Source organism: Cyclopterus lumpus, chromosome 5 (genome assembly GCF_009769545.1).
Source record: "Cyclopterus lumpus isolate fCycLum1 chromosome 5, fCycLum1.pri, whole genome shotgun sequence".
NCBI classification, from domain to species: Eukaryota; Metazoa; Chordata; class Actinopteri; order Perciformes; family Cyclopteridae; genus Cyclopterus; species Cyclopterus lumpus.
The window spans coordinates 21,276,277-21,302,623 of record NC_046970.1 but is presented as its reverse complement, the minus strand read 5'-3'; the positions used below and the strand labels follow the sequence as shown (position 1 = coordinate 21,302,623).

The following is a 26,347-nucleotide window of genomic DNA, read 5'->3' as shown; positions in this document are numbered from 1 at the left end:
TCATTTTCCTGGCTGCGGCTGATGTTTAAACTACGGTAAAATACTGGCAGCAGAGACGCCAATAATTTACAGTTATATTATGGTGCAGCTACTCTAATTTATTGGAACAGTATATTATCATATACTGGAATATAGTATGTGATAGTTGGATAACTGGGTTCACCAACGTGTTAGCATTTATTTACTCAGGGTAATGAAGTCTGCTACTTTTGCATTTAATTTTAACAAAAAAATAGAAAAAAACAAGAACTGTTTTTCAAGAACTGTTACTGTCAGGATCTGGAGTTTTTTGTGTCTTGTTTCCTGTTTTATTTTAAAGTCCCCATCTCTCGTGTCCTCTTCCACTTCCTGTCCCTGATTGTTTCCTCCTGTGTCCAAACCACCTGCACCTTCCCTGTGTATTTAAACCCTTTTTGTCTCATTCCCCAGTGTCGGTCTGTCCTGGTTAGATCCCTAGAGATCGCTTGTGGTAGTCCTGTCGTTTTTTTTTGGTCATTCCTCAATTTAAATAATTCCACTAGTTAAAGTGAAGAATAAAGTTTATTTTCAAAGTATTTTCAAACCATCATGGACCCAGCCTCCGTGCCGCAGTACACGCCGGTTCTGGTTCCCCGTGTTCCCTCGCCGACTCCAGCTCCCCGTGTTCCGTCGCCGCCCCTAGTATTCTGGCGTTAACATTAGTTGTACATGTAATTGTTGCCGGGGGTGGAGGCGTTTCTCACCATTGGCCTGCTCGTAGTAATTGGCTTGCTCTTCTTTGGACAGAGACTTCCACTGTGGAAAGAGGACAACATTAATGAGAGCGGGCTCCCACAAACTCCCACGGTGCATTTGTGTCGCATTGAGTGTCTCACAGAGCAAACACACATACTTTCTGTCCTAGAATGGTGTTGACCACGGCACACCCGCTAGTCTTCATTTGGGCCACATAATTTGGCCTCTGCTCTTTCATGAACAACATGAAGGCGTTGGGCGGCTTCTTTACATAAGGCCCATCGTGGTGCTGCTTCACACGCTTTCTCTTTCTGTGGGAATACAGGAATAAAGCCCTCCGTGCCGCAGTCCACGCCGGTTCTGGTTCCCCGTGTTCCTTCGCCGCCTCGGCTGAATCTCCGTGTGACTTTGCTTTATAAGCTGTAGTACTCTGGCGTTAACATTAGTTGTACATACGTACGTAATTGTTGCTGGGGTGGCACTGAGTGTGGAGGCGTTTCTCACCACTGACCTGTTCGTAATACTTGGCTTGTTCTTTGTTGGACAGAGACTTCCACTGTGGAAAGAGGACAATATTAATGAGAGCGGGCTCCCACAAACTCCCACGGTGCATTTGTGTCCTAACAGTTTGCATTAAGTTATCAAAAGTTGCTGTCAAGATGTGAAGATTTAGAGTTTGACGAGTTTTCAAGCACATCTGCAGAGTCTTTTACCAAACTGTCATGAAGGTTGTGTCGCATTGAGTGTCTCACAGAGCAAACACACGTGCTTTCTTTCCTAGAATGGTGTTGACCATGGCACACCTGCTAGTCTTCATTTGGGCCACATAATTTGGCCTCTGCTCTCTCATGAACATTGTTGAAAAATGATATACTTAAAAACTAGGATGGAAACAAGACACATAGGAAGGCCATAAAACGCCACTTAGTTAGTTAAGCACACGTATAAATTATACTACGAAGACTCTCCTCCACACAATTCTCAGGGACCCAGATAGATAAGCTCACCATAAATACCTTAGCTAGAGCTCTCCTCCACATAGTTCAGGGGTTCAGATAGAGTGCAGGAGGCTGCTCGCAGATAAAGATCACCTACTGACCTACTCCCTAAAACTGAGAGACAATGACAACATACACACACACTGATCTGCTACGCCACCTGGAGGCCAGATGATCCGTGAGCCTAGAGGGTGGGACCATCCAGTGCTCCAATGAGGCTCTCAGAAAGTCTAAACCAAGAGCCGCCTCCACCTTATAGTCGACCAATCAAAAATGCCCTTAAGGACAATATAGGCTGAGTGCGCACTTTGCAAAGTTGCCCTTATCCTTGCTGATTTAGCTAGATTTGGGACCGTGCACGTATGTTTAACTGTTGGACGTAATACTCCCGTTACAATTGAATAAATATTAATTGATTGATTTTAATTAGCTCGTCTTGAGTCCTGATTTCACTACCGCGACAACATGAAGGCGTTGGGCGGCTTCTTCAGATACGGCGCATAAAAGACTATTACTTGACAATAAACACAAGTTTATTATTTATTCAAATTCATTACATACTGTATGACCAGAAGAAAATAGAGGTAGATTCTCAGGCTGCATACGTTCAAGTAGCTTTGTTTGGTCCGGCTGAACCGAACCCTGAAGCGTTTACCCCCTTGGTTTGTCTCGGACCGCCATCAAATGAACTCTAGAGCAGTTCATCTCTGGTGTGAAAAACACATGAATTTCATAAATGTACTGTTTATCAGACCACAAATGAGAAGATATATACCTCGCTAGCGCCCTGTGTGGTCCCTCCGCATCACTCCCTGCAGCTAGGAAACAGCAGGGTGTAATGGACGAACTATTCTGAGCCAGCAGCCACCATCTCTCATTTTCTGTAACCGGTATATAGCATTAAAGCATGGAGGAATCAGAAAGCTAGCTAGTTAACTCGCCAGTCACAAAATTAGTCAAATTTAACAACTTTGCTTCAACCCTCTCCATACTGCAGGCACAGCGGAGCACTTTCTCCAACAGACTGCTTCAGCTCCGCTGTCACAAGGACAGATACAGGAGAACATTCCTGCCAACTGAAATTAATCACCTCTGGCCAGATCCTCCTCAAATTAAATTTCAATAAATAAACCTTGCCCCGCTTTCACTTTTTACTTATATACACTTTCATTTTATTTATTTATTTTTTTACATTTTCATTTCCTTTTATTATTTAAATTCTTAAATGTAATATGTCCTGCCCTGGTATTTTTATTTTATTGTATTTTATATATGTAAACATTTCCCCCTGGGGATGAATAAAGTACATATCTTATCTTATTTTATCTATCAACTCTTTGGTCATCTTTGAGGTTGCATTTTGTGGTGTTGTGGTGTTTTGAAATAACGAAATATTATAATCAGATTTCTGCCATGCAGCTCACACCTGTCTGATACGAAAAGATTAAACACAGCAAGTCTTAAAAAGTAACATTGTATTTTTCTGTTCAAGTGTCATGTTTAAGAATTTATCAGTTAAGGACAGACGACTAGTATGAAGGCTCTTTTCTTTTGTTAGTGAAGGTGATTTCCAACAGTGTTCTTTCGGTTGAAAAGGATATGAAGAACAGAACTGGAACTGGAACAGAAACAAAAAAACAACAACAGTATTATGAAACTAAACTAAAGCTTTTCAGACAAGTGGAAGTTTTTTCTCTGCAAGACAGTTTTTCGCAACAGTCACACACTCATGCTCACATATACAGGACACACACACATTCTTGAACATGGCAAATGACAGAACGTTTAGTGCAAACCGCTAAAGATGTGCTTACTGTACTGAAAACACAGAACATCATCAATTAAAAAGGTAGCCTTTGGGCTTCAATACACTTCACATACTGTAACTGCCATCTTAAACTTTCACACAATGTGAATATGTTTAAATGTTTAATTATGCTTGAGTGTCAATCAAACCTGCTCCTTAAGAACAAAGAAACAAACAAGGAACTCTTCCTTTACTCGTGTTTGGCTACACGCTGTTCATGTTACTGTTACTAAGATTGTTGTCTGTCGTCTGGCTGGTCTGAGATTCTTGGTTTTCTTCTCCACATGCGATATACCGTCTCCAGAGGTTCAGGTACGCTGTCTTGATCTTTTCTATTTTAAACGCATACACGACTGGGTTCACAGCCGAGTTAGCATGAGTAAGCAGGATGCCGACATGGAAAGCTGTTACTGGTACATCCTCCGGCCCACCAAAGTAAACAATGCAGTTCATAATGTGGAGAGGGAGCCAGGACAGGGCAAACAGAGCCAAGACCAGAGACAGAGACCCTGCCAGCTGTTTCTCTTTCTTCAGGTAGTTCTGAGACTCTTTCTGGGGACCGTTGCCTGGTTTCTCTCGAAGCGTTCCTCGGATGGTGCAGAAGATGTAGCCGTACAACACGGTCATCACCAACAGAGGTGTGAGGGTGCAGAGAAAGAAGTTGAAGTAAACCAGGTATGACATGGGCATCACAGCTATAAACCGGCAGACAATCGTAGAGTTGGTCGACTTGGACAAGGTTTCATGGTTGTACCATCCAAGCATGGGAGAAAAACTCAGTGGTATTGGAACGAGCCAACACGCTGCTACCACCAGCCGAGAATGTCTCTGTGTTACAGTCCTTCTGTACCTAAAAAGAAAAACATTAAATTATTGATTTAACCAACTGTTTATTCAATAAATTCACGATGCAATTACAAACTATATAAAAAACAATCATGAAGTAATTGAATCAGTGCCTTTACAGTGTAGGCCATGCAAAAGGGTGAAAAATGAGGTTGTGATGAAACAGATACAAAAATACATACCTTGTGATTCAAAGCCAAACTTAATAGCACAATAGACTGTTTCTAGGCACAATAAACAATCCAGAAAAAAGTCTTACCTGAGAGGGAGATGCACCCGGAGGAAGCGGTCCACTGCGATAGCCGTGAGACACAAAACTGAGACGAGGGTCAACAGGACGACCACACAACTGATGAAGAGACAGCCGTGGAATGAAGTCTTCACTCGCCCGTCCACCACCACGGACAGCGGTACGGCCACACAGCCAACCATGAAGTCGGCCACGGCCAGACAGACAATAAGGCTGAAGGTGGGCTGCTGAATGCTTTTACTGGTCCACAGCGCCAAAACAACCAAAGCATTACCAAGACAGCAGCTGACTGCGATGAGCACCTCCAACAACGTGTAGATCACTTCTTCCACATCCATCGTGGTTCCTATCGGGCTGATGTTTGATAGTTAATGGCGTCTAAACATTCTGTGAGTCTGAGCCTGAATGAGCTGTGCTATTTATCATTCATCTCGGTATTGTGAAACCTTTGAGGAAGTCCCTGGTCACGCTGTTTTTTTCTATTCCAAGTTGTGATGACACTCCAAGATACTTTGTCTGCAAGCTATGCATCTGGCTTTTTTGCGGGCTTTTTTGCAAGTTTTTTTTGCAATTATGCTTGCTTGTTATTATGTGGTAGCATTTGATTTGTAATGCTATGCCAGGTCTGACAAAAAATAAATACAATCATATTTTGTTGCATTACACCCAGACATTTAAAACTGAAAAGTGCACGTGCTAATGTATTCACCAGCTTTGTTATGAAGCCCATATTTAAGATATGTTGCTACAAATGATGTTCAGAAGTCATATAATTAGGTAAATTAAATCTTGGAAGAGATAGGTCATAGTGATAGTCATAGTTTGTGACTTTGTTTGTGTTGTTTTAAGTAATAATAATGCCTCAGCATAAATGTAGTCTAAGTATTACTGAGCTGGCATGACAGACAAAAAGATATGTGCAAGCCAAGCAAACAATATTTTCAAAAAAATGCACCATATGACAAATACAATAAACGGCTAAATATGAAAGTGATGATAGCAGCAGTACCACAAGGAACTGGATAGTTATTGTTGAAAATGCTTTTATCAAGCAGTTCTACCCCCGAACAACACTCAACAAAGAAGGAACCACAAGATCAACCCCCATCCACACACTGGCTGTAGAGCGAGCTGGGTACATTTAATATTCCTGAGTTCCTTTTTTATTACGCTCCAATCAGCTTATTTGAACACTATCCTTGTGGAGGTTGACACAAAAGGAGACAGAGTAGCAGTAGAGTCATTATGTGAAAGTAATTCTGCATTAAACTGGGATGCTCTGTGAGGATGTTGAGAATAATTATGTTAATTGGAACCGGTAACAGAAGCTCTACTGTCATGTAATCCCTGTGGCACAGCGGATCCCTGCTAGACCATAATCAAATTAATTACGTCTGTTCATAGATAATGTTGTGTGGGGTGGTGCTACAAAAGGTTCTGTAGAGGAATATCAGTGGAAGAAATATATATATATATATGATGTATATGGTAATCTATGATGGCATATGTCTAATGCAGGGGTGGGCACGCGGTAGTTTTACCAATGGTGCAATAGCAATGAGAGAGAGTTTTTTTGTAAATGTTGAAGTGCATTCTCATCCGCATGCCAAATTACCTCTTTCACAGCATTAGCATTTGTCTGTTATTAACATTAGTTTGATTTAATATTAGACCCGCCCCACTCTGCCTCTGACAGCCTTTTTCACAGAACGTGTTAGATGTATTGCTGATGTTGTTGGAAGGTTGATCGGGTTCATGATCTCAACTCAGATGTGAATATTTGGATGGCAGCCTTCTTTTTTTGTGCTGTTATATATAATTACAATGTCCTGATTATGGGAGGAAAATATTTAGAAGAAATTTGAAAGGAAACATTACTGATCCGAGAGGCGAAAAAGAAACTGCAACGAAGGAATGGATGCAATGACAATGCAAGTGTAACAAATGCAGTTTAATATTTTTGAGTGCTGAACCAATATGTTTGTTCAGCACTCAAAAGCACTTGTTCAGTGTTTTTGACATTGATAGCCACTGCGTCTTCAGATTAGAAGGGATAATGCATGCCACCTGAGCGAATGAATGCAGAGCCTTAATAAAACTGATTAAGTGTCTCTTCATGAACACTCTAATGCTTCGACCAGAGCCTGAGATCTTATGTCCTAAAACAACATCCTGAGTCATCGCTTTCTTTTAGAAAAAAAGTCAGACTGTATCGGAGCGAGTATATTTACTGGCAGACATTAAATTTGCTTCCCTAAGCGACTGAAGACCATCTCATTGATTGCCTGCTCAGTGATACGTGCTGCCAAAAATTGAACTAATAATTGTAATTGAACTTTTGGATCAAATTCCTACCTGCAGTTTGAAAAAAGAAATGTGCAGAAGAAGAAAAGAAGCGCCACTTAAATATGTTGATTACAATACCATAACTGCTCGTACATGACGAAAGCATTAAAGGGTTTTGCAGCATATGTTACTGCATTAAAATATGAATTTGCTAAAGTTAGTAGATGGAATAGACGAGGAATTTAACCTTAATCGCCATAATGACTCCAATTTACCCAATGCGTCTTTCTTATTGATTTTGCTTGATTAAAGTGGGACATGAGTCGTCACACTAAAGATGATAACATCCAACAATAATTGACCCACATGAGAAAGAGCAAAGAAACATTCATAATTTAAAAAAAAATGTGTATCACTCATTTAGTTTGTGTGATGAAACACACAGATGTTACTAAAACTAACAAAGTACTTTTGTTGCGTAATTTTGTAACATGTTCCTATTTTATTTGTTTCAACCTGCGACCAAAAATAAGTTTCCTTCCAAACGAAATTGAGTGCAGTTTAGTTTAATGGGGACGTCATTTTTTACCTTTAAAGCCCACAGATTACATCTCAAATTACAGAAACAGAATGTTGGATCCAGATCTCGATGCATGCCCCCCACCGTACCTGCCACAAGCCGGGCAACAGCTACAGCAGGGAGCACAGACACCTCCTCCACCCCCACCACAAGCCAATCTACTTAACCCCATCCCAGGACAGCCAGGAGCACCTCCTCTACATGTCACAACTCATCACAACCCTTTCGCTGCGATGCCTCCACCCATCATTCAACAACCTGTCACGTCCTCATCCTCCACTGTCCCTTCACCAATCATCACCAGCACGCCTAACACTCGTAACATGGCGAGCAGCTCCTTCTCTTCTTCATTCACCAGAGACATCCTTGAGGGACTGCGGAAGATGGTATAAGGAACCTCACTGAGATGCTCGACTCCAGCCAAGATGAGAGAGGAGCAGTTGGAGAGGCTGACGTTGACCTGTCCTATCATCATCACTACAACACACGTAGTGGGCGCGGCCCCAAATCAGACGATTTCACCCTGTGAGCATACCGATGGTACAAGTGGCAGGCCCAGAAGGTATCGTCATGGTTCATAGACCGTGGACTGACAGTGACATGACTGATGCGTTAGCTCACCTGCCAAACCCTCAAACATCAGACACAACATTTGGCAAAGAGCTCATTGTCTTTTGCAAAGAGTTTAGCCCAACGGAAGGTGCCCGTAGAAGTTGTGCAGCTACTACAAACAGCGCTCCCACTAAAAATGTATACGTCCAAGATAACAGCCTGCAGACAACAAGCTGCTGAAAGCACCGCAGAATATTCCACCAGACTCCACATTATATTCAACGAATATAGCGGCCTCCGAAAACCAAGACGCCAGAGGTGATGCACCCGGTAACTGTGTTCCTACTGCCGGTCTGTCGTCTCTAATTCTGCTCCACTGGAAACCCCCCTTGGCATCCAGCTCTCCTCACATGACAAACTGACCTAGACTCCTGAAGCTGGAGCTTTCACTGAACAAAAGATAGCTCTGCAATCGGCCCCCGACTTTGGGCTTACCTGACCCAACCAGACCCGTTACTCAAGCTGTTGATAAAAAAAGATGAATGTATGACTTCTGTTCTCTGTATTTCTCGCCTAAGCTAGATCCAGTCGAGACCGATGATTTTTCAGGATACTGGACACAAATCAAATAACATATTGGCCGCTACGGTTTTTATTGAAGATAAGCATCAGTTACAAACAAACATTTTTTGTAATGGATCCCTTAAGTTTGGTTGGTGAAAAATTGCGACGAGGACAAGCAGGAGATTTTAGTTGGTCAGTGCAGTCGATTCTCTTTCTCAAGCTACTTTTTTCTGGCATTGAACTGGCATGCTATTACCAATGGACATGTAAAAAGATAAAAATCAGCTGTAGTGCACATCCATCTTAAGCTGAGAGCTTTTTTATTATCAACGCCCTTATCAAAATGCATCTCGTCAGTTATTACGAGGAGACCACGGCTCCTCTCAGAAACCACACACGCACACACATGCTTCATGTGAGCGAAACTATTGCTGCAGGGTACTGCAGATAGCAAGGTCCCTCCCCTCAATTTCATGAACCTTTTTTATACACTAGTGAGAGAGTGAAAGAGAGAGCGAGCAAGGATGTAGAGGGGAAGCGATGCACTGGAATCCAGTCTTGCGCAAAGCTTGAACAACATGCTGAGGATTAATTGTGTATATGTGACAAAGAGAAAATGTACTTCATGTAGCTAGAGAACATACCTCATGGAAGATGTTTTTGCTGACTCAAAACCCAAAGTGGAGGTATGAAGTTTTAACAACCAATTTACCGATTTTCTTTTTTTAACAATCTGAGCCAAGGTAAAAATGTCTTCTTCTCCTGGTATCAGGGTTCGGGAACATGTGGACATGATGTACATCTCCATTGAGACGGCTATTGCGCTTGCCTCTGTGGTGGGAAATGTGGTGGTGGTGCTGGCTGTGTGTGTGAACCGGGCTCTCCGCAACACCACCTTCTGCTTTATTGTGTCTCTGGCCGTGGCTGATATCGCTGTGGGGGTTCTGGTCATCCCTCTGGCTATTATCATTAGTCTGGGATTTAAAACTCAGTTCTACACCTGCCTCTTCCTGTCCTGTCTGCTGCTGATCATCACCCAGAGCTCCATCCTTTCTCTGCTGGCTATCGCCATCGACCGGTACCTGCGTGTCAAGATTCCCACCAAGTGAGGAACTTTTGTTAAACGGTTACTACTTTCCTTTTAAAGAGGTGTAATTTTTGTTTTCTCAGGATTTAGACATATTGACAGAAAGATTGTGTTGGACGGTGGATGTGATGAAGACATTGTTTAGAAAAGCATGACAATATCAATTTGTTGTAATTATTAATGTCTGTTTACGGTAAGAACAATAAAATATTCATGATTGAGCGTAATAGGAAGCGGGTGTCATTTTCACACACATTATCTAGTACGTCGTAGCTTTCGTGATAAAAATAGCCTCTGAAATATATAACTGACATTTGTGCTATTTATTCACAATCATATTTTCGTGATAATTCTATTAATCCCTCATTACACAAGTCAAATTCAGTACATTTGACTTATTTTAACCACAATTACCAAATTGTCTCTCAGAATCAACATAAAGAGTTGAATTCCTTCGTTAAACAGCAAAATGTAATTTCCTGAATATCCTTTTATATCTAAAGTCACCCTAATAGTATTAAGAGTTTCTTTTTTTATTGCCTTTAGCATCAGAGAGAAACATTTATGCTTTTAGCGGAGGAGGTGACTCTCAGTGTCTGACATGGCCATATATCTTTGTCTGGTTTAATGTAAATCAATGGGCTGGACACCAAAAGCTTTTTAAGTAAATGAAAACGTTCCTGTCTGCCTAAATAACTGACACAAGCACACAGTTTGTTACACGACTTTGGCAGTTGCCCATATTACTTTTTGTTTGCTGGCGCGTTAAAAAAACAATGCTAATGTGGATGGGCAGTATGCATGTATGCATTTTATTTATTAAAATATAAACTTGTCTTTATTTGTGTTCCAATAACTTTGCTCAGGTACAGCACCATAGTGACCCAGAGGAGGGCATATGTGGCCGTTTGTCTGTGTTGGATCCTCTCCTTCCTCACTGGATTGGTTCCAATGATTGGATGGAATAACCGCAATGCTCAAGGAAACCTCAGCAGCTCCAGCGACATTGTCTGTGAATTCACAGCGGTCATGAGGATGGACTACATGGTGTACTTCAATTTCTTCGGCTGGGTGGTGGTGCCGCTGTCCATAATGATCGCCCTGTACGCCGAGATCTTTAGGGTCATCCGGCGACAGCTTAATCTGCGCGCCGAGGCCACGTGTGACGGAGAAAGGTACTATCGGAAGGAGCTGAAGCTGGCCAAATCTCTGGCCCTGGTGGTCTTTCTCTTTGCTGTGTGCTGGCTGCCAATACACATCATGAACTCCATTAACTTCTTCTGCCCGAAGTGTACCATACCCAAGTTTGCCATGTACTTCGGTATTTTCATGTCCCACGTGAACTCAGCACTCAACCCAATGGTTTATGCATTCAGGATTAAGCCGTTCCGTGTCACACTGATCAAGATCAGTCACCGCTGCATGTTATGTAAGCCCGCGGAGCCCACCCGGTGTCCCACCAGCACACCGGCCCTGACGGAGAAAGTGGATGTAAACCTGTAACAAGGACTGAAGCACCTCTGTGGCAGACAGCGAGATGGTGCACCAATGAGACTCATGGGATTATGTGATATTTGAAATATCAACCTATTAACGAACACAAAAGCAAAGCAATTCATTGAGACTCGGGACAAGTTCATTTCTGACCCATTCTGACACAGATTGATTTTAAGAAAATGTGCCTGCAATCATAAAAATGATAACATGCATTCGTTATTATAATCATGCATTGATTGTTTTCACTTACGGTTTCCTTAATTGATTCATATTGAATTATAATAAATATGTCAACATAATAAGTGATGCAACACACATTTCATGTTCAAAGAGCTTGAAATATACCAGATTAAACATGCTTAGCTTCTTCATTTAATATACCGACGTTTCATTCATAACAATGCAAATACATTATAAACAAGAGTAAGAATCTACAGCTCTGTGGGGCTGTATTTAGGCACAATTGTGCTGTGAGCTAAATGCCAACATGCTGATGCTAAGCAGGTATAATGCCACCAGCAACCTCCAGTGCTGAGAAATGAGCCAACACTCATTTTCAGAGTTAGGCTGTGTCATCACTGTCAAGACGGCGACGGACGGAGGAACCCACTGTCAAAGAGACTTTGTCAATATTTAACCATCTTAGTTTAGGGTGTTAGCCCGCTAACATTCAATAATTAGCATCTGTTTTTCAAGAATTTGACTTGCTGGTGGTGCTAGAAAAAAAGTCACCATTAGGATTCTCCCTCTGGGCGCCATATACGTCTGTACTTTCTATCATGACAATCCATCACACAGATACACATGTTTTTATTTGGATCAAGTGATTGACAGACAGCCTGCTATAGCATAGCTAAAAGTTGCTCTCCTGAAGGTTTATTCCCTTTTTTTCCCAGTGAAAAGTTTTTTCTGATCCGTGTCCTATGTGTACAGATTGTAAAGCCCACTGAGGCAAATTTGTAATTTGTGATTCTGGGCTATACAAAATAAACTGAATTGAATTGAAAAGTCAGATTTTTACAAAAACTTTCATTGGATGTTTGAGTTTGAAAAAGAACAGAAGGAAATATATTGGGTCGGATCAATAGAGAGGACAGTGTGTTCCGACATTTTATGTTTCACAGAAAGCCATTCATTATGCAGAGAAGGGGAAGTGCCCTGCCTAGAATGCCAATTAACAATAAAGTCACTAAACCAAATGGAACAGAACTCTGATAACATCAAAAGCAATCCGGAAATTAGTCTTTATGCCAGCATCACTTTGCCTAATTCAGCCAGTTTCAGGCATATTTCAATAGCTGTGGCAGACATTTGAGTAAATTACACAGAGAGCTTTATGCTGAAGTGATTTATTCCAACTCTAAAGCTAAAGCTTCGGCTAAAGCAGTTCTGCTTTGTCATCAGTTTGACTTCTGCCTTGTTTCGGTCCATGTAACACCACTTGCACTCACAGAACTTAATGGAAGACAACAAAAAAGACTTTAATCTGAATCTGGTTTAGAATATGCATGTATAAATGTTTTTTGTCATTTGATATGTGGGTTTATTTTCCCATATTTATGCTGCGCCCACCTGAGGCGTTCACACATGAACATGCTGGCGTCATATCAAAACGTATGTCACCATCTGTCGCCTTCATCCTTGAAGAGGGATTTGAAACTGCTGATGTGGTCTAATCCCCAGCCCTCGTCTTAGTGAGGGAGGTACTGCATAACCCACAAGCCTTTACCACCTTCGCAACACACACTCCCGTGGCTGGTGGCCTGTCGAATGCTGAAGGGGCACAATGGTGTAGCTGTCGAGACAAAGAAAAGCCAAGAGTCTCAATTTTGTGTGAGCATCTCATCTTCTTCCTAAACTAATCTTCTTTGGAGGTAAGACCCTTCACATTCATTCCAAAAAAAAACTACTGCAAAATCAAAGATTTGTGACTGTATATCTGTATTTTAGTCTCCAAAATATTTTTTTATATCCTCAGACAGCACCGAACCACTATCAAATGGCTGACACAGACGAAGCAGATGGTGGCCAAGACCTGGAGGCCCCAGAGGAAGAGCTGGATAGCGAAGACACAACCCTGATACACTTTGGTAAATACTATGAAGCCCAGCATGCGCTACCTTGGGAGCAGTGGACCTTCAGAAAAAAAGCAAACTTTTGTATGGACCGCATCTTCCTCGGGTTCTTGGTCATTTTCCTCATGCTGTTACTGGGAGAATGTGTCTATAAAATGTGGTATGTGACAAACTTGAAGAAGATTGCAGAGTTTGGTTCAGATCTGGTGGTCTTTCTCTTCGACTGGCTCTTCAACCAGGAGAGACAGGAGGAGGTTTTTGAATTGTAGGTTGTGAATGGAAGGTGACCACTTCATCATGTCTTTGTTTTTTCTACATTGTGGTATTACAACTGCCCAGTAAAGATTTATAGCTCCATTAACTAGAGATACAGTAATGTATTGATGATGATTTCTAAACTATGTTTTAATGGTGAATTAATGGAAATAAATGATGCAATCAACTGAATCTCCACCTTCTCCACTGTTCTCGTTTGTGTATTAATATCCTGGTTAGGATGTCCTGTTCCGACTGATGACATTGCAACATGCATTGTAAAATTTTACTGGATGTGTTAAAACAATTCTTTTTAAAAACATCATAACATTGTTATTGGAATATACACAGAATATGTAATATTGGCATATACATTCCCACATTTAAAGCAAATCACGGGACAACTTATAGCGAAATATCAGGTTTCAAGGGGTTTAAATCGAGCTCTTGCCTACTACACAGTTTTGAACTAGTTGTACTTTACTTAAGTATTTCTATTATTTGCTACATTAAAGCTACTTTAGAGGCACATATTGTAGTTTTTGCTCCTCTACATTTGTTTTAGATGACCAGTTACTTATCATTTACAATCAAATCAGATTTGCAAATCAGATTATGCTTAAATTATACATAGAAGATCATCCAACCCAATTGTTTTAACATCAATATGCTACACAATGCATCAGTAATAATACACCTATAAAATAATATAACAATCTGAGAGGGATCATTCTGCTGCCTAATGACTTATGATACTTAAAGTACCAGGAATGCTACATGTATACGTCAACAATATTATGACGGATTTTTACATTAATTGTTGCTACTTTCACTTTTGTAAAATGTATCAAAACCTCTGGCACCACTGCAATACACCGTTTTTCTTCAGAGATAGATTGTACTGTTAATATCAAAAAATTATCAGATAAACTGTTGACATTTTACACCATTTAACAAGTTGACAGAAAATGTCATTTTTAGTGCAACAATGACGATCATTTAATGGTTCTGGCTTCTCAAATCTGAGGATTTGCTTTTCCTTTCATTTATTTCTTAATTAATATATAATAATTTTCATAATAATTTGGAGGTTTAGGTTTTAAAAAAATATATTTTTCCACATTGAGTACTTTTTACTTGTAATACTTTAAGTACATTTTCTTCATTATACTTACATACTGCACTTTCAAGGCAAGACTATTTTTCAAGTATTACAGCCCATTCATGTCAAGGATCTGAATTCCTCGACCACTCAATGTGCACACGTGTGGTATACAGTTTAACAGCTTGTCTCCATTGAGGATTATTTCAATGCATTGCTTACAACAATAATTCAAAAAAATATATATATTATTATTTGCCCTCGATGGACTGGCGGCCTGTCCAGGGTGTCCCCTGCCTTCGCCCTATGTCAGCTGGGATAGGCTCCAGCGCCCCCGCGACCCTAATGAGGATAAGCGGTATTGAAAATGGATGGATGGATGGATGGATATATATTATTAATAATAATAATAATAATAATATTAAAATAAAGCAACGAGTTTAATAACACACTATTTATATTCAGAAAGTTGTAATGTAAATACTAGATAAGCACAGGGTTTTAGTAAATAATAGAATAAATGGATACATTTCTTTAACTCATGTATTTAAACTCGTTCTCATTGGTTTATCGAAACGCTGACGTACGTCAGAATGGACCAATCAAATCAACACGCTACACTCCTCCATAACTTCCGGTTTTTCCTCTTCCTCCTTTGCGGATTTCTTCTTAGCGTGACCGACGTTTCGTGTCTGTTTAGACTTAAAGTAAGTCCATATTTGACTAATGTAACATGCGTGTGTAAATTAGTTGACGTCAAACTGTGTTTTTAAAAGGCGACACGTACTCGAGGCTCGGTTTTAGTTACTGAAAAACGCGGCGCTGCTGGACCAGAAGCCGCTGTCACAAATGGAGGGCAGCTGTCGTTAGAAAAACACTGGCCGCCATGTTTTTTTCTTTTAGCTTTATATCACAAATTAATCACAGCGGCACAGAAGTGACACTGCTGGAGAAATAGCGTTACAGCTTAAAACGGTGTTCCTCTTAACACCGACCTTTGGTTATTGTCTTCCTGTGTTTGACGGAAGTCTAAGCGTAGTTTAAATATAGGACCAGCTCAAACTGACGTCAACCTGGGCTCCTCCCTTCGCTTATTGCAGCGATGAATACCATATTCAGCCCGTACATGGGACTTTACTTTTATTTATACCTGCGTTTTGTATTTCTATTTCAAAGTTCACTTTAAAGGTGTGTAACGCCACGCCACCATGTTGCAACCTTGTGTTTAACGTTAGTTAAAAAATAAACCTGCCAAGTGGAGAAAGCATGCGGAAAGACAGCATGATAATTTTACATTAGAATACTTTTTTGTTAGAAAATATATTTCTATTCGGTAACATTGACAGTACAGTTTTCCTTTGTCTTCTATGTAAGAACTGAATGTCTGATTTGTTGACACAATAAGCAATCGGAATACATCAACTTGGGCTTTTTGTGCATTTTAGTTTCCAAACGAACCATTGAGAAAATAATCTGTCTTAATTGATAATGGAATGTTGCAAAAAAATATTACCATCTTCATTATTTGCACAATTCATCATCGTAAAATAGTGACAAATGGCCATCGCTATCCAAAACCCTAAAATAATGACTGATTTTAGACAGGAATTACACCATATCCTCATCAGCTTATTGATTTGAAAAGCGGGAACCAGAGAATGTTGGGCAATTTAGCTGGAAAAACAATCATGTTTTCTTGCTGCTTGAATTTATCAAGATAGACTAATAATTTCTTCTCTAAAATTAGGGAATCGGCTGTTATAAAATGGTGAATTTAAAATATAATCCTGTCTTCCTTAGTTATTTGTGGTGTATTTTTACTCACTTTATTAGGATGGATGATAAAGATCCATCAGCTTGTAAGACACGCAAACCTGTAGTTTGAGATGCGGCTAGTCTTATTATTGTTTTACCCTCTCTTGACGTCAGAGTTGCATAACTTGCATAGTCACACACAAATTGTTAATTTTGTGCATCTTGTCTGTCAATACAGAATGCGTTACGTGGCCGCTTACCTCCTGGCTGTGCTCGGTGGAAACACCAGCCCCTCTTTAAAGGACATCAAGGCCATCTTGGGCAGTGTAGGAATTGAGGCTGAGGATGAACGCCTAAACAAGGTAGGCCATTTAACAACGCCATATTATGAAATTACTAAAAAGTTTTTGTGGCTGAAGTTGAATCTTATATTTCTCTCTTTATGCAGGTCATTAGTGAACTTAATGGGAAAAACATCAATGAAGTCATGAACTCAGGTAAAGGCCTCTTAGTGAACATGCACTGAAGCTTTCAAGATGTTGTACATGGAATAGCACTAAAATGAATATTTATTTCCTTTGTCCACAGGCCTCTCTAAGTTAGCCTCCGTACCAGCAGGTGGTGCTGTGGCGGCGGCTCCCGTCGCAGCTGCTGCTGGGGCCGCTGGGGCTGCGCCTGTTGTTGGTATGTGCACCCCCCTCATACTTAGCTTAAATTTGATAAATGTTGATGTCTTCAGACTTTCTTCAAGTTCTAAATTGCATTATTGTATATTATTGCATTTTGATGGATCTCGCAAATGACACTGTGGCCGCATTTAGCAATTCTACAACAAAAGTTAGCTATATTGGACATAAGTGCTGCTAAATATTCTTCCTGGCGTCTGAAGTATTAACTGATGTTTTTCCACCGTCTCGTTTCCAGCGGAAGAGAAAAAGGAAGAGAAGAAAGATGAATCGGAAGAGTCAGACGAAGATATGGGCTTCGGACTCTTCGATTAATCTGTGTTCTGTTTAAAAAGCAATAAAAATGTAAAAGGTTTACACTCATTACATTGTTTTTGTGTCCTCTTATAATTGGTTTAGAATAGCTCTCACAAATTGTTATAATTTTAAAGGATATTACCAATAAGGGTTCACAAAATAAATGGTCTGGCTTTCAGGGTTAACAGTTATTTTGTCCTCAGCTAAAAATAGTCCAGACAGGGCCACCTGTCATCACCATCATTAGGCAATCGGGACCCTGCATGTGGTCAGTGTGGCCAGCTGTTGGCCCAAACCACATAATGGCTCTGGCTTAAAGGGAGAAGACTTGATCCCACACAGGGTCCCACCACAACTCAAAAACCTGCTGCCACTTTGCAGTTTATGGACAGTTTGGTCATTTCATGTATTTAACAGCCAATGTTAATCTATTCTATGGACTCTTAACACTTATTTTACATCGATATTGTTGGTAAACATCAGTAAAAACAGGCCTGTTTAAACAATCAAAGAAACAAAATGCTGTTTTTCATATGTAATTAAGGGGTTTGTCACTAAAACTCAAGATGTGGTGGTTAGACAACTCACAGCTTCATTCTTATTTCCAGTCATACAAAGATGACTTAAGTTGGAAGTGTTTTTGGTGAGGTTCTTGACAAATTTAAAGAAGAGGTCAGGTAGCTGGTAAAGTTCCTCAATAAGCAAGGATTCAAGTAATTTCCATTTAGAAGTTTCTCATGGGTAAAGTGTACCTTTTAAATGAATAAATGCTGCAGTCCAGAAGCATAGAACTGGGAGAGCAGCAGAGGCGTCATTAACGTGTTGACATATTTTAGGTATCGGCCTGTGATGCAACATTTGCCCTGAAGTCACTGGATACGTGGCGTATGACAGATATTTTGTGTCACTGAACTTAACACTGTTGTGCAATTCTGAAATGTGACTGTAAAATGTCCAGGAACTGTTCACCTGCACTTCCCGTTTGCTTTGTGTGTTAACAAAGTAAAAAAAAAGTTACAGCTTTGAGCGTGAAAAAAAAAAAGGACACTTGAACATATGAATTCAAAGATCTCTCTTACCAATTTGCATTTACGTCTCTCTTTTCTCTCCAGTCGCTTCCGCCGCCCTCTTTTCCCTGACGTACATTGTAAACGTGTTGCTTAGCGCTTGGCTGCAGAATGCACAAGAATCCCTTGTGAGCCCATTAGTTCTGGCGGGGTAAACTGGGAACCTGTTCCACGGGTGAGAGCCATCACTGCACGCATCCAGCATGTCCCTGACAAGACTGTCACATCTCATAATTACACTGCGGTCAGCAATCTTTACAAATATCATACACACAAACACGTCTGACGTTCAGCTGATCAGCCCACACTACATACAGCTCTGGCAGTTACTACCGGGACATGTTCATTTCAGTCCTGCAGGAATATACTTGTTTTTGTTTCATTCTTCTTTTTTATAATTCTTGCGTGCAGTTCAGAAGGTATGTAGTACGACTACAGAGACGTGGCCGAGTCAAGGTCTCTTTTGGTCTATTACGCAACTAGCTGTTATATAACAGGGCAGAATTTCATAACCTTTTTGAAGTGTGCCCCTTTCAAATGTTGCTATGCTAGCAATCCTTGGTTGCCTATTGTGTGTGTATATACACGCACACACACACACACACACTGCAACCAAGGATTGATATATATATATATATATATATATATATATATATATATATATATATATATATATATATATATATATATATATTACACACACACACAAATGCTGTGTACACAACTCAACCAACACTAGCAGCTCTATTAAAGGATACTCCCATCTGAAAGCAAATCCGGTGTTAGCCTCCAGCTGTTTGACATGACTCATTCAATGAAATCTCCCTTTCTCTTCTAGCAAAAGGAGGGGGAATGGATTCCTTGGTATAAAAGAAAATAGACCTTAAAAGGAGCAGTTGAGCGCAGATCTCCTTGACACGTGTCTGCATTGTGACTGTATTTACATAACCGTGGGCTGGAAGGAGTTGTTAAAAAACACAAGCGACAACGTTTTACGAGCAATCGGCTCAAAGTTATCGTGACATCATACAATCTTGCAGAGAACTACAAATACAACTCTCCGAGCAGTCTGTTGTGGCGATGAACTCTGTTGGACATTAAAAGTGAGCTAATTGCTTTTCCCCACGGTGTGTGTCTGGGCACAAAGTGATATATGGTTTCATAATGACGAAAAAAACAAAAAATACCAAATATGAGCATTAAATTAAACATTTTATTTGAGTATGTGATATGGATGCCAGCATTCATAGCAAAAAACCAAATGGTGTCAGTCTATTTTACAACCCTAGAAATGTAAAACAAATATTGCACAGAGTCGAGCTTATATACAACTAAAGGTTATCGCATTGCAAATCAATGTCAAGAACCTATAGAATTCAATGGTGGATTTGTAAAAAAAAAAAAAAGAACATCACATTTTCATTGTCATTGTAGAATCTACTTTTCTCAAATATTGCCATGTGTTAAGACTGTACTTGATATTACAATTCACACTTTGAAAAGTAAACATTAAAAATCTACCAAAGCCATTCAAGTGTTTTTTTTTTTTTATCAGAAAAAAAACTGCAGAAGAATTGCGCAACTTTTCTACGATAAAAAAACAGTAAAAGTTAAATGAATATACCAAATGAATATTAGCTTAAAATGTGTGCTAGGTTGCGTTTGTGTTCTTGAAAAAGGAGGAATTCATAGTTGCAACACATCCTTAACCACATTGTTTGGTGCCGGGTTGTCTCTCAGTCATCACTGTCAGACCCTGGATGATCTGTACACGCCTGAAAAAGAGAACAAAAGTGTTAAACCAAACCACATTTTGGTGGCTGTATACGTTGGCGCCATACGCTGCACATTTATTAAATATAGAAACTCAATCATTATGCAGATTAAATATGAATAAAAAAAGAGCACCAAAGCTGTCGATCTCTAAAGTTTAGTGTTGTCTCCTTTCAACAGGTCTGATTCCCACCTGTTGGTATTCAAATCGATCGTGCAGATAACGGCACCCCAGGCCAGTAATGTGGCCTAAGTTCTGTTTGGAGAGCCCGGCAATTCTAGCTGTAAAGTCCAACGTGAAGGCCAACTTCACCAGCTCCGGCGCCGTCGGCAGGACAGTGGGAGGATTGTGAGCCGGCGACGTTTCGGTCTCCAGGTACGCGTCGGCCAACTTCTGGAAGGAAGAGTACGACATCCCTTTGAAGAAGTTGCTCAGGGTCGGGTTGTCTTTCAGCTGGAGGAGAAGAAAGCCGTCAGTAAAGACGGAACGCTTTGTCCCATCAGGGATTTCACTGCGAATAAATACGCATTTAAAAAAACATGGAATCACCTGTAATACATATTTTATAGTTCCCTTTTTTTCGTTATCGATTAATCTGTTGATAATTTTAAAGATCAATCTTAAAAAAAAATGCTGCTAAACGGTGGTGAATCACAAGTTCCTGAAAGCCCAAAGGCGATGTCATCACATTGCCTGATAACCAGTCAAGTCACGGGGCACGTCGTGTTTTGATAGCGGGCCTTGTGACTCTCCGATGAAAAGGCGTTGATAGTGCAACTCTTGCGGAGGTAAGGGTCAGCTGATTCACAAAGAATCCCAGGTTTCATGACAAACAGATGTATGAAATGGTGTCTTTTCCAAAAAACTTGTGTCATGGAGTTTATACTTTTTATGAGCTTGACTTTATGACACCATTTATGGTTCATTGATGTGGTTTCGCTTTCTGTAGAAACTGCTGACGCTCCAATATACTTCATACATTCATTAACTAATTACATAGTCTCTCGTGAATAATCCCAATTTGTCCGAAGCATTGGAAGCAAATGATCATGTAAATATTCCCACGTTATAAAAAGCTAAACAAAGTTTCATCACCTCAAAACAGAAATGAATACTAACCTTGTCATCGATGGCATCACCCTCCTCCTTTGTCAAAGCAATGATCCTATCGATTACTTCCTCTAGAAGCAAACAAGAGGAAGTATGATCAATACGCTGAACAACTCATGAAGTTATGGGGATTGATTTAATCTTCGAGTTACTATCGTAATGCAGAACTAAGAGAAATGACTGGTACGCTGCTCATCATGTGACACAATACATTTATCAGAGAAATGCTATTTGTTGTCCGGTGTGAATTAAACCGAATGGCTTTTATTTCATCACAATAGTTGCGGTGAAAATGAACATGAAAGCATTCTAATGATGCGTTCATGGTGCACTTGAAATTTAAAAGTGAAAAAGAAACCCGTTTCTCACCATCAGAGAGACGTTCAACTTCCTCATTTTCTTGGACCTCGTGCACAATTTTCTCCAGTTCCTCAGTCACCTTCTCGTAGTAATTGTACGTGGATTCCACGCTGACGGCTGCAAAAGAAACAAAATTACAACATTACATTACATTACATGTCATTTAGCTGACGCTTTTATCCAAACTTACAATAAGTGCATTAAACCATGAGTCCAAACTTAGAACAACAAGAATCAAGCAAGTACAATTTCTTCAATAACGTTAAACTACAGAGTACTATCCGTAAGTGCCGTTTTAAGTGCTACTAAAGTGCTAAACAACAAAGTGCTATCGGTAAGGGACATTTAAGTGCTACTAAAGTGCTACTACGGCTCTACCTTCCCTATTCAAGGTATAGTCGAAAAATATGTGTTTTTAGTTTGCGACGGAAGATGTAGAGACTTTCTGCTGTCCTGATGTCAATGGGGAGCTCATTCCACCAATGAGGAGCCAGCACAGCAAACAGTCGTGACTTTGCACAAAGAGATTGCAAACAATCTCTTTGTTGAAATCAGGTCAACAAAGAGATTTCCACTATTTCTGGTAAACGGGGTGTTGAAAAATGTAATCGTATTTGTCATTTCTTCTAAAGCCCACTCATCCACTAACTATTAAACCTACCTTGAACTCGAGTGATGTCGGCGGGGTTGAGATCTCGACCGGCTTTGTTTGGTTTCGTCATCGATATCCGCCTTTTGGAGAACCTTCTTCTGAGGGATTTACTTCTCGATAACTTCCTTCTCTGCGAGTTGACTGTCGTTGTGGGCACGCAGGCGTCCCCGCTGTCAGAGGCCTCTGCTACCGAGGGGACCTCGGGTATCGGCGGGGTAGCGTCCAGCTCGTCGTCTTTCTCCTCGCTAACCTTCCGGGAGAAAATACCCAGGAAGCTTTTCCAAAGCGAGGGCTTCTTGTTCTTCTTGGGTTTTTTCACGGGTTTCTCCGATTCCACCGGACCCGTCTCCGATTCCCCCGGTCCCGGCTGGTCTGGTTCCACCCTGGAAAATGTACCGATCTTCCCGTTGTTTAGTCCACCGCCCAAGTGAAGGGAAGGGTCGCTGGAATGTCGTCTTAGCTTTCTCGGTATCATCACCCACTTTTCTTTCCCCGTTGCCCTCTTACTCCCCCGGGTGCTGTCATTGAGGCTGATGCTGCGCTTGACGTACACCTCCAGGAGACGCATTGTATCCTTGTGAGGCACGGAAATCAGCTGGCCGATAGGAAGCCGTGGTGTTTTTGTATGCGTTTCCATGGTTGTACGACTACAAGAAAAAGAAAAACATCACACATACGATAGGTTAACAATACTTTCTGTGAGAAAATGCTCCACAAACTCTTTGGAAGAAACCTTTGTAGCCATAACAATTAGTTGATTGATAGATAAGTCAATCGGCAGAAAAATTGCTTGTCCCAGGATTTGCTGCTTTTACTGCAAATTGTCTTATGTGATAATAAAAAGGGAATACTTCTGTGCATTTTTCACTATTTTCGACCAAAAGATTAGTCCATAATAAAGAATAATTAAGTTAATGATTAAATAAATTGGTTAAAAATAAAACGATAACAAAATAATCAGCAGATCAATTGATAATCAAAGTAATTATTGTCTTGTTTAATCGGTTAATCATTTGGTCTTAAAAATATATATATTTTAAAACCCCAATTATCTAAAGCCCATGCCGACTAATAACTTGTTTTGTCTGACCAGCAGAAGAAAACCGTAAAAAGGTATTCAGTTCATTAACCAAACAAATATTATTTGCACAATTCAGCAATTATCAAAAAAAGTGACCAACTAATCTCGTTCGTCGTTTCAGCTTTAAAACTACAAATATAGCGAAATGCTTGTTTACAACTTGTTCGTCCACGTGGACCACAAATATTCCTGCGTCATATTGTATTATGAATGTATCTTTGGATGTCGCGCGGGGCAGAAACGTTCTCAAACGGCTCTAAAAACATAAGGAATAAGAGGAACCAGTGCAAACGAAAGCAAGAAACAAACGTCTGTCGCCATTACATGTTCCTGGACGAAAGCTGCTGTTTCTGTGAACTCACCTCTTCTCCCTCGGCAACAGAAGAACGGTGGAGCTCCGCGCGCAGACCCGTCGACGGTGAGGACTCAGGCGTCGTGTGACGCGTTCGGGACTCTCAGGTAGCGCGTCTACCTGCTCAGGGTCTCCGCCCATGTTTTTTTTTTGCACACGTCTCGGCCCCTCCTGCCTCACCTGGAGCCGCTGACGTCACTCAGAGAAGTGGGCGGAGGACGGAGAAGAGGAAAAAAAAAAACTCTTCCTGGCGCGTGAGAGCGCAGACGTCATGTTTTTGGTTTCGACGCGGCGCTTCACTTCTGCTGTCGAACTTCCCCTTCGAGGTCGGCCGGCCACGTTTTACAGGAAGTAGAAAGCCGCAGAGGCCATTTCCTATCAGAGGCGAGCCCAGTCTATAGGCCGTTTGAGTAACCGAGATATATAGGGCTGCAACTGATCATTCTTTTCTCCATTAATCGATCAGTGGTTTGGTCAATAAGATGTCAGATCATAGTGAAGAGGGCCAATCAGCGTTTCCCAAAGACCAAGATGATGCCCTTAAATGTCTTGTTTTAAATATCAGGTTCATAGAGTAACGATAGAAAATATTCACATCTGAGAATTTTAAATGTTCTTGCTTAAAAAAGAAATCACTCAAACTTATTAATCGATTACTAAAATAGTTGGCAATTCATTTTAAAAGTTGAAAACTAATCAATGCATTGTTGCAGCTGTACCTAAATACATTTAGGAGTTTGCCATAACAACACAAGCTGCAGAACAGCAATGGGCATTCTCCGTAATGTTTGTGTTCAGTTAATGGTCAATAGTCAACATTGATTGATTGATTCATTGATTGTGTTCCCAGGGACAAATTGGTTCGCTGTACTGCAATGCAATACACACACAGTACAAAAGAAAAACAAACAAAGACAGAAGCCCACAGGAATACAACTCAAGATGCCTTCAGTAATTAATGTAGCCAGAGGCGTTTGTGTTTTATTGGTGTTGTACTTTCAGAGGTTAGAGCTTGTAAGGTGTCAGGTTATAAATTAAATCGTAATTGAGCTATTCTTTAAAAAACATATATATTTTGCATTAGCCGTATTGTCTTTTTAAGTTGCATGTTTACCTCTTTCAACTTCTTGGGACCATGTTGGACATAATGTTTAGAGGTGAATATAGTTTTACTTCACTCACTCTATCTTATCACCTGTATCGGTGCACTTTTGTAGATCAATAAATAAATAAAATCCAAAGGCATTAAGAACTGGAATAGGCCTACAGTCGGTCTATTGCATTATTTTTGTTTTGTCATTTTTATTTCATGGTCAACTCAGATGCAGATGCAACTCAGATGTTCAATAGCGTTGCATTACGCTGGGAGGTGTTTCTAATATTTTGTCCATTCTATTTATTTATAATGAGTATCAACAAAATATAACACCACACAGTACACTATATATATATATATATATATATATATATATATATATATATATATATATATATATATATATATATATAGTCATATACAGGTAAAGTAGGCTGATTCATTTGTAAACATTTTTTATGATTACTAGATTCATTTAGTTTAAAAAGTGTTAAAAAAATTCTGCGAAAAGCCCATCAAGATGTCAACAATAACAAAATAATGATCTATTTCTCCCCATTTACAGTGAGAGATAAAGAGATCCATCGAGGTTGTTTTGCATTTCTGTAGTCTAATTCATCTTTTAACACCAGCAACCTGCCAGTGAACTGACTCAACGGACCGAGCTATTATGACTCAGACAAGTTTCAACAACATTTCGTAAACATAGTGTTTCTCTCCAGCCTGCAGATATGAACTGGGATTGGCCTCATATAGGTGTATGCCAAGAGTTCCGGAAAGTGGTAGTAAACCTAGGAAAATAGTTTTACTTCCGACCTCTTATTTTCATACCGGTGAATTATCTCTCGCCTTCTTTACTGGAAACGTGAAACATTCTCTGGAACCGAAAGCAACATTACCAGTTGTTCAGCTTACCTTAAAGTGGGTTTAAAGTTAAACAAAGCGGCTTCTTTTTGCTTGTGACAACAAGCAGACTGTAGTTTGATCACTAGTGTGTCCTTGTGACTCCTATCAGCCTGAATATTCTTTTTTGTTTGTCATTAGGGAAACTGAGGTTTTAAAATTACTTGACATACTCCTCATCATGTTGTGCTTGAAGAGATTTTCTGATCTGGGATACAAAGCAATTTTGTTCACATTTATTGCAATATTTAGACAGAAAGTACATTTTAACGGTCTATTAATCCGCTTCTTCTCAGCTTTAGTTTTTTAAAATGTAATTTACAACTGACCTTGGAAATAAATAAACAACACAAATCCATTCCTGGATGTGGGTTTGCTTATGTGCAGTACCACAATAGAGCCACTAGGTGTCAGGCTAAACTCTGTGAAACAGTGTTAACTCCAAAATCCAATCCTGTCCCCATAAAATCAATATTTATCAAACATGTCACTTCTGTAAACAGGTGTGGTCTGTACCCAAGTACATTTCAATGGAGTATTGACATTTCATGCTACTTTATACTTCCACTCTAATGTACATGTTGTACTTTTTACTCTACTC

The 26,347-nt window shown here is 40.1% G+C and overlaps 4 protein-coding genes across 4 annotated transcripts; 2 read left to right on the top strand and 2 right to left on the bottom strand.

The window, feature by feature from the left end:
* Positions 1–2,958: 2,958 nt before the first annotated feature.
* On the bottom strand, positions 2,959–5,024 carry LOC117730998 (adenosine receptor A1-like). Its single transcript, XM_034533108.1, has 2 exons — positions 4,625–5,024; positions 2,959–4,369 (listed from the first exon to the last, which is right to left on the bottom strand). Exons 1-2 carry the CDS (start codon positions 4,951–4,953, stop codon positions 3,724–3,726), a joined length of 975 nt encoding a protein of 324 aa, XP_034388999.1. The 5' UTR covers positions 4,954–5,024; the 3' UTR covers positions 2,959–3,723.
* Positions 5,025–9,165: 4,141 nt separating this feature from the next.
* LOC117731183 (adenosine receptor A1) lies at positions 9,166–11,187 on the top strand. Its single transcript, XM_034533360.1, has 3 exons — positions 9,166–9,283; positions 9,370–9,702; positions 10,551–11,187. The coding sequence occupies exons 1-3, from the start codon at positions 9,252–9,254 to the stop codon at positions 11,185–11,187; spliced, it is 1,002 nt and encodes a 333-aa protein (XP_034389251.1). The 5' UTR covers positions 9,166–9,251.
* Positions 11,188–15,206: 4,019 nt separating this feature from the next.
* Positions 15,207–17,420, top strand: rplp2 (ribosomal protein, large P2). The gene is made up of 5 exons (XM_034533754.1): positions 15,207–15,320; positions 16,607–16,730; positions 16,817–16,865; positions 16,957–17,052; positions 17,293–17,420. The coding sequence occupies exons 2-5, from the start codon at positions 16,608–16,610 to the stop codon at positions 17,367–17,369; spliced, it is 345 nt and encodes a 114-aa protein (XP_034389645.1). The 5' UTR covers positions 15,207–15,320; position 16,607; the 3' UTR covers positions 17,370–17,420.
* Positions 17,421–19,617: 2,197 nt separating this feature from the next.
* On the bottom strand, positions 19,618–23,976 carry LOC117731389. The gene is made up of 6 exons (XM_034533719.1): positions 23,758–23,976; positions 22,324–22,961; positions 21,672–21,779; positions 21,312–21,373; positions 20,385–20,645; positions 19,618–20,193 (listed from the first exon to the last, which is right to left on the bottom strand). Exons 1-6 carry the CDS (start codon positions 23,886–23,888, stop codon positions 20,155–20,157), a joined length of 1,239 nt encoding a protein of 412 aa, XP_034389610.1. The 5' UTR covers positions 23,889–23,976; the 3' UTR covers positions 19,618–20,154.
* Between the last annotated feature and the right edge of the window lie 2,371 nt (positions 23,977–26,347).